Source organism: Lampetra planeri, chromosome 5 (genome assembly GCF_965212315.1).
Source record: "Lampetra planeri chromosome 5, kcLamPlan1.2.h2, whole genome shotgun sequence".
NCBI lineage: Eukaryota > Metazoa > Chordata > Hyperoartia > Petromyzontiformes > Petromyzontidae > Lampetra > Lampetra planeri.
The window spans coordinates 16,408,788-16,421,345 of record NC_136111.1 but is presented as its reverse complement, the minus strand read 5'-3'; the positions used below and the strand labels follow the sequence as shown (position 1 = coordinate 16,421,345).

Sequence of the window (12,558 nt, the reverse complement as noted above, 5' to 3'; positions counted from 1 at the left end):
GTGGGCACGTCATCACGTAGAGAACGCACGCGACCCTCTGGGTAGCGTCACCATGACGACGGAGCTCGAGCTCGCGACGTGGTTACGTCATCACGCAGAGAACGCGCGCGACCCTATGGGTAGCGTCACCATGATGACGGAGCTCGAGCTCGCGACGTGGTTACGTCATCACGCAGAGAACGCGCGCGACCCTATGGGTAGCATCACCATGACGACGGAGCTCGAGCTCGCGACGTGGTTACGTCATCACGCCGATGGCGCGCGCGACCCTCTGGGTAGCGTCACCATGACGACGGAGCTCGAGCTCGCGACGTGGTTACGTCATCACGCCGAGGGGGCGCGCGACCCGATGGGTAGCGTCACCATGACGACGGAGCTCGAGCTCGCGACGTGGTTACGTCATCACGCAGAGAACGCGCGCGACCCTCTGGATAGCGTCACCAGGACGACGGAGCTCGAGCTCACGACGTCGCTACGTCATCACGCAGAGAACGCGCGCGACCCTATGGATAGTGTCACCATGACGACGGAGCTCGAGCTCGCGACGTAGTTACGTCATCACGCAGAGAACGCGCGCGACCCTATGAGTAGCGTCACCATGACGACGGAGCTCGAGCTCGCGACGTGGTTACGTCATCACGCAGAGGGCGCGCGCGACCCTCTGGATAGCGTCACCAGGGCAACGGAGCTCGGGCTCGCAACCTATCGACGTGACTTTATCGAAAGACCCAAGTGTGTGTGTATGTGGTGATGTCATCACGTCGGCGTGATTACGTCATCACGCAGAGAACGCACGCGAACCTCTGGGGGCAGCGTCACCAGGGCGACGGAGCTCGTGCTCGCGACCCGGCGACGTCATCACGCCGGCTGCGCGTGACGTCACTTCCTGACGGCCGCCGCTCCACCCGCGTGGTAATTTGACTGCTACCGTGTGATGCGCTCTGTCGTCCTTTTTGTCAGCCGTGGTCGATCCGCTGGTGTGATAATCCACCTCCGGCAACCTGCACCTGAACAGGTTTTATCGCTCCCCTCTCCCCGGTTTACATCGCACTCTGGGGGACTCGTTCCTTTCCATGGTTGCCGCGCCGTTATTGTTCTTGTACAGTAATGACTCCTTTTTCTCATACATTGGTCATTCTATCGTGTGGGTGGCCCCGTCACGGTAATGTGGAATGTCCACCCTGGCGCGTGCCTCTTAATGGAGGTGAGTCAGGCTTGCGAGGGCCGCTCACGCCCCGCGTTTTAAAGATCTCTCGGCCTTTCCAAACCAAATGTCACCCAACAGCATCAGCTGATGTAAGCCAGCAGCGTCTGTTCTGTTTTAATTTCAAGTGTATTTGTTTTAAGCAGCTTAGAACTCTTAACAGAGACCAGCAGAGGTGGGACAAAGTCATTGTTATGCAAGTCCAAGTCGAGTCGCAAGTCATCAAATTCATGACTCGAGTCTGACTCGAGTCCAAGTCACATGACTCGAGTCCACATCTCATAGGTGGGACAAAGTCATTGTTATGCAAGTCCAAGTCGAGTCGCAAGTCATCAAATTCATGACTCGAGTCTGACTCGAGTCCAAGTCACATGACTCGAGTCCACACCTCTGGAGACCAGGATAGCCCGTCTCATTTGCAAGTGACCCTAGTCACCGAAATGTTTGCTGTACGGATGTTGAACTTCTTTCGCACCGTACGTAGCCAATCGAGCCAATGGGGGTGCGAGGTAAGAACAAACTAAACACAAAAGTAAGTTCATATTCTTTGGGTCTTTAGGCAATGTCGCGTAGAACAAAATTTCACAAAAAACTACGACGTTTCGATCGCAACACAAGAAATCCCTCCTGATGACGATTGTGTTGCGATTGAAACGTAGTTTTTTTATTGTTCTACGTGACTTTACCTAAAGACTCAAAGAATATGAATTCCTGCAGTCACGAAAGCTTTAAGTCAAGACAAAAGGAAGTTTATGAAGAAATTAGTTTCATAACCTAGATTTAAAAGTGCATATAGCGCCAGTGGCTTCCTAACATCAGAAGAGCGTTCCAGACGGCCGCAGACGCGCATCTTGAAAGCACGCGACGCGGTGACCGCCTTCTTTGTTATTTTACGCCATGTGGTGTCGAGTCTTTGTGGCGTGTTTTTCTCCCTGCAGTTCTCCGGTCCACTCCATGGCCTCCGAGGCCGCTGTCCGCTCCCGCAAGGCGAGTGCCGTGGTGGGCGGCGTGCACACAGACGCGCTCTGCTGCGCATTCGCGGACCGCGTCCTCGTCCTGGTGACGCAGCGGCCGCGTCTGGGCCTCGTCGTGAGCCTCACGGCAATGGACGGGCCTCCGGGATCATCGGAGTCGCCGGCACCGCAGGGGACACAAGGGATACCACCCCCGAGCTGTGACTCGCGTGTACTGCTCGGCAAAGACGAGGTGAGCAAACCACGCACCGCGGTCGGTGCCGTTCTCAAGAGCGGCGGCGGCGGCGCCTCCACTCTCCAGCCCGTGCCGCTCACCGTTCCATCTCTGGGCGCCGTGTTCCTCCACCCCACTCCCCCCCGCAGCCTATGAGCCACGTGTGTGCGCGGAACGTGGCGGGGCACGTGAGCCGCGAGGCCGGGGGGCGGCCCGTGCTGCTGGCGCTCTCCCTGAGCGGCGACGTCACCCCCGAGTTGGTGCGCTCTCTCCGCGCCATGGTGGACACGTGCCGGGTGTGGTGACGACGACTTCCATCGGCGAGGGTTGAACTGGAGAATGGGCACCGCGAGGGTAACTCGGGGAAACACGGATTCACGCGAGGTTGAATTTCGTCCCAGATCTGTTGGATCCTACCGTAACTGCAAGTCCCGTGCTGTGGAGTCAGACACGCGGTTGTGACTCAAGACGCTGTCACGCGGGGGCTAAGTGAGCATCATGTTGGGTGTGTGTGGGAGGGTGCGGCGTTGTAATTGGTGAAAATTGCACGGGGGATTGAGTCTTTCTGGCCTTGTGTCACAGGCTGACTTACTACAATTACTCGGGGTTGACGTTCACCATCTCTCACCGTCCAGCCAGTCCATGCGTAATGTTCTTGCGACAATGTTCACCGATGCGAATTGAGATTTCAAGAGGCAAAATGCACGACTCGACGTAATAGAGCAGCAATGCTGAGTAAAGTCGCGTCCACATCCACGCGATCAGTTATGCAACCAAATCGCTGTCAAAATCATGCAACTTAATCGCCTGAAACTGCCTTGTCCACATCTGACCGAGTAGTCGTGCAACAAGGAAATTAAACCGCGTTTTCAAGACTGCAATTAACCCTAGTTCGTAAGTGTGCACGTGATGAAATACGTCGCTACAAATTTCTCAGCAGATCAATGCTTGAAATTGGAGTGTCTCTAGGGCAAGCAACCGGTTGCGCAACCAATTTCTCAGGTTCATGGCCGGCTTAAAGATTAATGATGACACTGGGAGCAGTGCAAGGGATCACATATCAACCTCTTCTCCACGTCGCCCGTGCTGTAGCTACCCACTCGCAACTCGACACCTGCGTCATGTCGCCTTGTCTCACACGTGCAATTACAAAGTCCTGAGCTTTGTTTTCACACCAAATTGACAAAAGGTTAATGATATCAGGCATTTCGACTGTTTGTTTACTTGTAATGCTTTGTGGGCCAGGTTACACTTTGTAAGTGACTTTTGGTCTCGGTGAGCCCTCGGTTTAAATAAAGAATGTTTGTATTAAGAATGTATAAGACAAATATGTTACGTGTGGTAGATGGAAACGTTCACAAATCATGCCTCGGTGAGCTGCTGGAAGATGGTGTAGTCCCAGAGCTCGCTGCAGCATGCACCCCGCTCGCCTTACAGCAGCGACTCGCCTACACTCCCATACCACGGGTGAAGCGAATATACTCTAAAATCTTGACTTAAAGCTTTCGTGACTGCAGGAATTCATATTCTTTGGGTCTTTCGGTAAAGTCACGTAGATAGGTTAAAACTATATATATATACTCTAAAATTGTTAAACTTGTATTCGTAAAATTTCATTGTTTAAAATAATTAACGTGTACTAAGATCATAGGTTTCTCTGCTGCAAATAAGGCTTCCCAATGAGCCCCCTTGGGTTAAATAAAATGACAGATAATTAAATCCATGACAAAGCATATACAAATTACTTCAGAGTGGTTAATATTTTATTCATAACTTCAAGCGTTAGATTAAATGCACTTTGTGGGATTAAAAATGCAAAGTAAAGCAGTTGTTAATTTTAACAATGGAAGTGACGGTTTTCGTAAGTGCAAGTGCGCGGCACAGTGTGGCATGCATCAGTTCCTTTCCGAGGTTCTGGTTCTGTGCCTTCCAAGCGAATTTACACAGCCATAGTCACAACTATGGTTCTAGATCTAGTCTCAGTTCCAGATGCTCTCCCATGTGCTGATCCTGTTTCACATTCAGTTCCAAATCCAAATTAAGTCCTCGTGTTTTTTGTTCCAACCGAATTGTTGTTCCAATTATTCATTTATATCCGGAAGTGGTTCCAGTTTTGGCTTTTCTTCCAGCTCAACTTCCATTTCTGGCTCCGGCAGAGGTTCTGAATCACAACGAGCTTCCGGTTGTGGATGTTGTTCCAGTTGTGGTTGTTCAGGACATGCTTGTTCCAGTTGTTGTTCCAAAGGCAACTGATCTAATTGTACTCGTTCTAGCTGTTGTACGACTGGTTCTGGTTGTGAGTGGGTTTGTTCCTGCAGTGGTTCATATTCAGATTGTGGCTGCTCCAGGTGTTGTTCGGAAGGCAGATCTGGTTTTGGATCTGGGTCTACGGGATCCTGTTCTGATGGTGGTAGTGGTTGCTCTGTTTGCTGCAGTGCTTGCAGTGGTTGTTGTGTTTCTTGTTGACGACATGATTCCATTGGTGGTTCTTGTAGCTGCTGCTGCTTCTGTTGGAGCGATAGCGAGCGAGCTTCGGACAGGAGCCTCCTGACGGCCGCCATGAAGGGCCCCACTTCACTCGTGTGGTCGACCGTGAGCGACACGACACGGCGCTCACTCTCAGTCCATGCGCTCGCCCGCAAATCTGGCACGAACACAGAGACGAGTGGAGACAAACGTAAAGGAGCGGGAAAATATGACTAACTGTAACTTTGTATTTTACAAGGTAAGGCCCGCTGAGCTATATAGTTCTTTTTCTAAGCCACCTGGCCACAAATGATAGTTCAACTAAGTGGCTTATCATGTGGAAATGTATAGCAGCCAAATACTATAAACACATGTTTTTAAATGTGGAGGGAAAAACCGGAGGACCTGGAGAAAAATCCACACCACCACGGGAAGAGACACACAAACTTGAAATATAGAGGCGTCAGGGTTGGGATTGAACCCAGGACCTATATACCAGGCGAGGCAGTTAACATCTCGCCAATGCGGTGCCCCAATGGGAATAGGCAGAGGCACACAAATGACTCATGGGAACAAGTAAGAACACACAAGAACACAGCGACCTAGAAAAGCACAAGCATATCATAGACATGATCACAACCATGAAGGTTAAGGATGGTCATTTTGAGGTTAATGTCGATGGCTATAGTGGTGTTGATGGCTATGGTGTTGGCGTTACCGTTTGCTAGCATTCCAAGCCGTCTCTTGACCAAGTCACTCAGTTTCCCAGAATTCCAGGCCTCTCGCAGCAATTCCAGCTTGCGACCGATGTCATCACATATGCGGCCCTGCAAGTACAACACACCAACATGTATAGGCAGACCTCCTATAGCAATGCGTTCTTGGTAAACGCAGCACGATACAAAACAGCGCTATCGGAGACAGCGCTAGAAGAGGTTTGCCTGTATATGACATTTATGAGAATACTATTCAGGAAAGTGCTACCTATGAGCTTATTCTAAAAAGACGGGCATAATACACTGGTAGCACCAATGCACAAGCATCAAATAGCTGACTAACAACACGTAGCTCTGTTAAGGTTAGTCTTGTTGCCCTGTTCGAAGATGCCTGGCCAGCGTCAAAGGATAGGCCAAAATACCTTCGGGAGGAGGTTTCTAGAGCTCCCGCTAGTGGAGGCTCTTCGGCCTGCCGTAGTATATATTAGTAATTGCAGGGCTGCACCTTTATTGTGAGCATCCTGCAAGTTTTGCGAGGCACACGGGGGAGGGTGGTTGGTGGTGGGTGCAAGCACCTTTATTACAAACCCGGTACTATCGGCTGCATATCCGGTACTATATCACTCGGCGAGTCCGCCGAGAGGTGGCTCACCTGAACGTGGCCGCGGCACCCCGTCAGCAGGGAGGTGAGCGTCTCCAGCACCACCTCCACACTGGGCTCCTCCTGGGTCACGGACGCAGAGGTCTCAGGGGTGGGTGGTGCAAGAGGTGGGGTCACGCTGGGGGGTGGGGCCACGCTGGGGGGTGGGGCCACGCTGGAGGGCGGGGCCACGCTGGAGGGCGGGGCGTTTGCTGGGGTCAGAGACACCTGGGGTGATGTAATGGTGGAGGTGGTTCCCCCTGAAATGAAAAGCACTCGTTAACTCTCGATTCTCCCTTTTACTTCGCTCCTCGTTTCACTCTCCCACCCATTTATGCCACACGCACCGCTCACTATATCCGACACGTCCTCACTCTTCATCAATCTGCTCACTATGACCCCCGATATATATCTTCTCTCTTCCATTTCTGACCTGTTTATATCTTTAACATCCTCCTGCTGCCCTTTCTCCCCATCGGTCTCTTTTCCTTTATGAAGTCCTTGGCATTTCCAACGTATCTTTGTCCTCCACCCTTCTCTATTACGCTAACCCCGTCTTGTCAACGTCTCTATTAATTTTTTTGCACAAACCATTTGTTGTGTGTAGGCATTTCTATGGATATCTATTGTCTGCTTATCTATTGTGTTACCGTATGCTCTCCACAACGCTAATTATCATTGTCTCAACTTTTATTTATATTGTGCCCATAATATAACATGTCGCAGACTAAAGATTTTTAGCCTTGTAAACACATTAAAGGTATCAATCTCGATTTACGAAATCGAATTTCTGCGTTAAAGAAATTTCATACCACACGGCACGCGCCATGAGTCATTCCAACATGCAGATATTTTGGTGCGTTTTCTGAAAAAGTTTAATTTTGTTTGAAATTAATAAATATTCAATAGTTTTTATATTTGTTCTTTATTATATTTGTATTGTGAAAAGTGTAATAGGTGTATGTCGTTTAGGTTAGGGATAGAGTTGGAATGACTGTCCGAATCACATCCCTTATGTTCTGTATTAAATTAATAGGAAAAAAAGCTATTCCCATTTACGAAATTTCGTTTTACGCCTGCTTTTTTGGAGAACGCATCGCTTTTCGTGAATCGAGCGATACCTGTACCGTTGTGTGTAGGTTATCGATGTTATGAGATGAGCACCTGTGAGCTGAGGGGGAGGAACGCGCTTGGTGAGGGGGGTTCCCCCTCGCCGCGTCGCATTCTGGGTGCAGAATGAGAATACTGGGGGGTCGTTCCAGCCACGATCCAGGTTCCCTGTATTGGGGACACACATGGGCAGGGGGCAGGAACGCAGTGTGTCATGTGAGGGTGGTTTGGGGGTTACATGGAAGGGTGAGGAACACGGGTACAATAATATAAAGATCCCCCATATTGCCTTAGGCTGTTGGGGCAAGTACTGTTTGCGAGCACCTATGATGACCGGCACGGCACACCCACACGGGGTGGGTGGCATGCACCAAGCCCTAATACCCTTGCTTCCCCAGTGCTGATGTGTTTACACACGGCACCAGGTACTTATTTGAGGTCAAAGTCGACCTCGGGGGTGCCCGGGTCCGGTTCAGATAATCGACACTGGTGTTAGCCGTGAGCGGGATTCAAACGCGAGTCGCCGGGTTCGTAGCGTAGCGGGATAAACCGTGACACTACCGCTCCTGCACACGGGTACACAGAGACGTGGACACGAACAGTCGCGGAAACACGTACATTAAGACAGCAAGCACATTCATACGTGCACATAACACAACATCGGAGTATCATCGGCTATGTAGCATGTTGTCAGCAAGCGCAATGCAGGGCCGGTACCACTCGACTCAAACGAGTCCCCCTTGTGTTTATGGAGGCGTCGTTAACACACGGAACTCCGTGTCACTGAACTTCCACGCAGCTCTGCGGAGTGTGCCCGCTGTTAGTGAACACATCGGCCACATCACCGCGTCGGTACTGCGGGTTCCGGCCGAGGCGCCGACGCCCTGCCCGGCAGGGGCATCAGGCTAAACGCTAGGCTTCGACATCAAGCTAGGCCCGAAAAGCCGGCTTTTCTCGGCACCGCTACCGACTGCCGCACCGGTGAACTTCGCGCTGCTCAAGAAACCAACCCGCCCTGCGAAGTTCCCTCACCCGGCTTCACGAAATGCTCCGACATCGTCTCGCTGCCTCCCGCGGCCGCCTCGACTGTTTGCGCCGGTTCGAAAGTTGACGCCGACATCGCCGACGTCACCTCGGGTACGTGGCCGGAGTGACGTCACGCGTCACGTGCACAACCCCCCCTACTCCGACGTGTTATCGAATTGCACGATATTATCGTGACGATATTTTACGATATTATCGTGACGATATTGATATTGTAAGCTCCACGATCATCGTATCGCACTTTGATCAAAGTACCGTACTGCCCTATCGTGAATATCGTTCATAATGCCAATAATGACAATTGTGTATGTTGTATACACGGTGGCCCAAATGTCAGGACACACGGGGTTAGTGTATTTATTTTAATAAATCACATCGGGTTATTTTATTTATTTTAACAAATGTTGAAGCTGACTTCCATTGACATAAATGCATTTATACATTTTCTTTTTAAATTAATTCAGGACGGGTTTCTTTTAACAGGTGTAATCTTTGAACATGTATCAATTGTTTCGTCCCAACTCAGTAAATGTTCTTTCCATTGTTGCATGTCATCTGAAAATGAAGAAAAATATCTATGAATAATGATGAGAAACAAATATTAACCTTAAGAATAAACTATTAAGATTTTTTAATGCCAGTGTAAAACTAGATATAATACCGAAACGCTATGTGTACTATTACGCCATCCTATATAGTGCCCTATACACCGAGGCGTATCTTCACGCCGTGGTGGCGAGATGTTAACTCCCTCGCCTGGTATACAAAAAAATCGCCGGTTCGAATCCCACCCTAACGCCTGTCTATTTGGAGTCTGCGTGTCCCTCTCTCTCTCCCCATGGTCGCGTGGATTTTTCTCCAGGTCTTCCAGTTTTTCCATACACGTTTAGAATCAATGTGCGTTCACAGTATTTGGCTGCTGTACATTTCCACATTATAAGCCACTTCGTTGAGCTGTCATTTGTGGCCACGTCGCTTCTGAAAAAAGAGCTATAGCTCAGTGGGCCTTACCTGGTAAAATAAAAAAAATTGTTGATAGTTTCGCTTTTACATGACATTTTCGAACGCTAGAAAGGGCGCCCCCTAGTGGCACCTGTGGGCGCACGGTGGCTCAGCACGGGGCCTGCGATCGTGCATTAGCGTACCAGTAGGGGGGCGATGATTGCTGTCCCAATTGTGTAATTTGCGGTGTAATTTTCGAATTTGGATTATTTGGACCCTGACGCCGGCACACAATGGCCTACTTTTAGGAATGACGCAACAACCGGATACGGTGATAGGCAACTTTGCACCGATATTATCCTCAGCAATAAGAATAGCTCAATGGACTTTACCTGGAAAGATAAAAAAATATATAGTTTTACAATATTTGAATATTGTTTAAAGTGTTTTTTTACCTTGCCTATACTTTGCACTGATGTCGTGTTTTTGTATTGTTTGTTGTTGTAACGTTTTGATCTTCCCTTACTGGACATATGTTAAAAATGCTTTATAGCTCATCGGATTTCTCCAGTATATTCTGATTCTGATCAGGACACAAGAGCACAGTCATCGAGCATCACTGCTTGATGGAGACTTTACAAGAGGTTCACGATGCACTTCTTGAGGAAGTGCAGATGATGGGTTTTTTTCGCATAATGCAACCAAGGTTTTGCTTTTAAAAATTTTGTGTGCGTTGTTTGAAACTTAAGGCTGATTGTTGAGCGAACAGAAGTCGTCGCTTGTTTCAGTCATGGTGGCGAGATGTTAACTTCCTCACCTGATATTCAGTGTTGTGGGGGCCGACGTCCACCTCCCCGCTCACGGAGGACCGTCTCGTATTCACATGCATTGCGGCGCTTTATATTTAAATTTTTACGAATTCGAAAAAAACGTCTCGTTGTTTTGGTTGCCGACTCCTGGACGAGGATTTAATTTCAGATATAGCTGTCAGAGACTGAGCTCCAACTTCCAGAACATGTATTCCTGCCCTCCCCCGTTGTCAGGTTGTGGTGGATGGAGGCGGGGGTGGTGGTGAGGGGGCCCATTAAACAACTCCCCACCCACCCCTCCACTAAGACAAAGCGAAACAACATTGTTGTCTCTACGTTCGCCAGAGCACACGACCGCTGTCCTTTGGTCAGTCCATCTGGGTGTGATTATGGTGGGAGGGTGAATAAGACGACAGACCCATAGGCACTATGCGTCGTCGTAGACAGGTCCCTCGCGGTTCGAGGATGACGTCCATCAGATTTGGTGATGGCTCTTGAAGTCTGCTGAGTCACAATTCTGGATCCGCAGAATGATGGTGGTGTCAGCTTAGCAAAACAAGGCTCAATCACTAGGGTACGACGCACGATGGCCGATTGTCAGATTTAAAAAAGTTTTTTGAATGTTCAGATTGGATGGACAATTTGATGTTACGTCAGATCTCCGGGGCCATTCGAGCTATAGTTTGACGCGGTTTTCATGCTAACAAAGGTGACGTGACCCAATGCCCCGTTGTCACTGCTTTTGGCGGAGGAAGAGGGCGGTTTACCTAATTCCCAGTTTGGATACTGGGCAGCAGGCTCTGAGGTTTTGGTGTTGCCGCATCCACTGTAATGTTTGAGATTATTTAGCTGCTATGAGTTCGAACGTGGTGAGCCACTTTGTTGAGCTATCATATGTGGCCAGATCGCTTCTGAAAATTAAGCCGATAGCTCAGTGGGCTTTATTTACCTGGTAAGAAAAAATTGTCGTTTTATTTCCATATTTATTGAAAGTGATTTCTTTACCTTTCGATTTAAAGTTTTCGTGACTGCAGGGGTTCATATTCTCGGTTCTTATTTAATTATTTCCCTTCTACGTGACTTTACCAAAAGAACCAAGAATATTATTTACCTTTCTTATACTTTGCACTCCTATCGTGTTTTTGCATTTTGTTGTTTTAACGTTGAGACCCACCCCGACTGGCCAAGTGAAAAAAATCTTTATAGCTCATCGGATTCCTCCAGTATAAATTTCTATTCTGAATAGTGAACGAATTAAAATAAACAGTTGTGATGTAGACACAATTGGAATCTCAGTCGCTTTGACATTATTCGTCGCCTCTGATGGAACTTATTTTTTGTTAACATTTGCCTTTTCAGTGTCGGGGGGGGGGGTTACCATGTGATGCAGCTCAAGCATTCCGTGACGTTACGATTGCACCTGTGTCCAAAACTGTTAAGTGGCACGATGACACGTCGGCAGGTTGCCTGAGGATGTTTAAAAACTTTCGGGGGAAGAACCAGCCACCACCGCTGTAAACTTCCACTGCTTGACACTATACCCTTAGGTGCTAATATCAATAATTGTGCGTAACAATCATTTGTCACAGAATTTGCTCAAGTTTTGTTTTACAGCGCAGAGCTAATTTTAACCAAAACTAAAGTATCCTGTGCTATTGATGATCACAAATATACAACATACATACTTCCGGGCGCCACAAGGGCGAGATATTAACTACCTCGCCTGGTATACAGGATGTCGTGGGTTCTATTCCCACCCTGACGCCAGTTGTAAATTTGGAGTTTGCGTGTCGCTCTCCCCTTGGTCGCGTGGATTTTTCTCCGGGTCCTCCGGTTTTCCCCTACACATTTAGACATATGCGTGTAGAGTATATGGCTGCTATAAATTTGCACGTGATAAGCCTCTTCGTTGAGCTATCATGTGGTCAGGTAGCTTCTGAAAAATAGCTATATAGCTCAGTGGGTCTTACCTAGTAAAATAAGTTTAGTTCGTTCGGTGTAAAAAATAGTTTAAGGTGATCTGACAATTGTTTTATACCACCAGCACACAGCAGCAGTGAGCAGGTGGTGGAGGGCTAGACCTGACAAAGGCTTCAGGTCCCTAATGTAATAGTTTCACGAAGATTGCAGTTTGAAAAACAAAATCGGCTCCACCTTATGGACGGGCTTGTTGAATATGTAAGAACTCGCCTTTTGCCCGTCCAAGGACGGGTGTATTTCAGTAAATCTGAAACTTGCAAGCAAAAAGCAGACCGCGACGTGATATTCATTGCATCAATTCGTGTGCAATTAGTAAGGCCGCAGTGACTAAGACCTATTTCATTTTAAGGTTATAATCCCTTGTTCAGCAGGACGGCCTTTTTTACTTTTGATGTCTCAACAGCGTGACGGAGATCGCGACGTGAGGGTTCTGCCTTTGTAGCGAGGGTTGTAAGTTGA

General features: G+C 48.6%; 2 protein-coding genes across 6 annotated transcripts; one reads left to right on the top strand and one right to left on the bottom strand.

Annotated features, from left to right (window-relative positions):
* The first annotated feature begins 827 nt into the window (after positions 1-827).
* PSMG3 (proteasome assembly chaperone 3) lies at positions 828-3,704 on the top strand. Of its 4 annotated transcripts, none has more exons than XM_078594747.1 (3): positions 828-912; positions 2,143-2,410; positions 2,542-3,704. In XM_078594747.1, exons 2-3 carry the CDS (start codon positions 2,159-2,161, stop codon positions 2,695-2,697), a joined length of 408 nt encoding a protein of 135 aa, XP_078450873.1. In that variant the 5' UTR covers positions 828-912; positions 2,143-2,158; the 3' UTR covers positions 2,698-3,704. The 4 variants fall into 4 exon arrangements, with proteins under 4 accessions (XP_078450873.1, XP_078450874.1, XP_078450875.1 ...); XM_078594748.1 differs by lacking the exon at positions 828-912 and adding an exon at positions 1,082-1,204; XM_078594749.1 differs by lacking the exon at positions 828-912 and adding an exon at positions 1,281-1,296.
* Positions 3,705-4,137: 433 nt separating this feature from the next.
* Positions 4,138-8,499, bottom strand: LOC144719022 (steroid receptor RNA activator 1-like). 2 transcript variants are annotated; one of them, XM_078594742.1, is made up of 5 exons: positions 8,357-8,499; positions 7,379-7,492; positions 6,227-6,298; positions 5,577-5,685; positions 4,138-5,036 (listed from the first exon to the last, which is right to left on the bottom strand). In XM_078594742.1, exons 1-4 carry the CDS (start codon positions 8,442-8,444, stop codon positions 5,672-5,674), a joined length of 288 nt encoding a protein of 95 aa, XP_078450868.1. In that variant the 5' UTR covers positions 8,445-8,499; the 3' UTR covers positions 4,138-5,036; positions 5,577-5,671. The 2 variants fall into 2 exon arrangements, with proteins under 2 accessions (XP_078450868.1, XP_078450867.1); XM_078594741.1 differs by having other exon boundaries at positions 6,227-6,474; positions 8,357-8,498.
* Between the last annotated feature and the right edge of the window lie 4,059 nt (positions 8,500-12,558).

What these genes read in the sequence shown, in the direction of transcription:
- PSMG3 (XM_078594746.1), top strand. Translation starts at nt 2,102, where the DNA reads ATGTGGTGTCGAGTCTTTGTGGCGTGTTTTTCTCCCTGCAGTTCTCCG. An exon ending in TACTGCTCGGCAAAGACGAG is followed by an intron (nt 2,411 to 2,541) that starts GTGAGCAAACCA and finishes TCCCCCCCGCAG; the next exon opens with CCTATGAGCCACGTGTGTGC.
- LOC144719022 (XM_078594741.1), bottom strand. Translation starts at nt 8,444, where the DNA reads ATGTCGGCGTCAACTTTCGAACCGGCGCAAACAGTCGAGGCGGCCGCG. An exon ending in GGAGCATTTCGTGAAGCCGG is followed by an intron (nt 7,493 to 8,356) that starts GTGAGGGAACTT and finishes TCCCCAATACAG; the next exon opens with GGAACCTGGATCGTGGCTGG. An exon ending in TCCTCCCCCTCAGCTCACAG is followed by an intron (nt 6,475 to 7,378) that starts GTGCTCATCTCA and finishes TTTTCATTTCAG; the next exon opens with GGGGAACCACCTCCACCATT.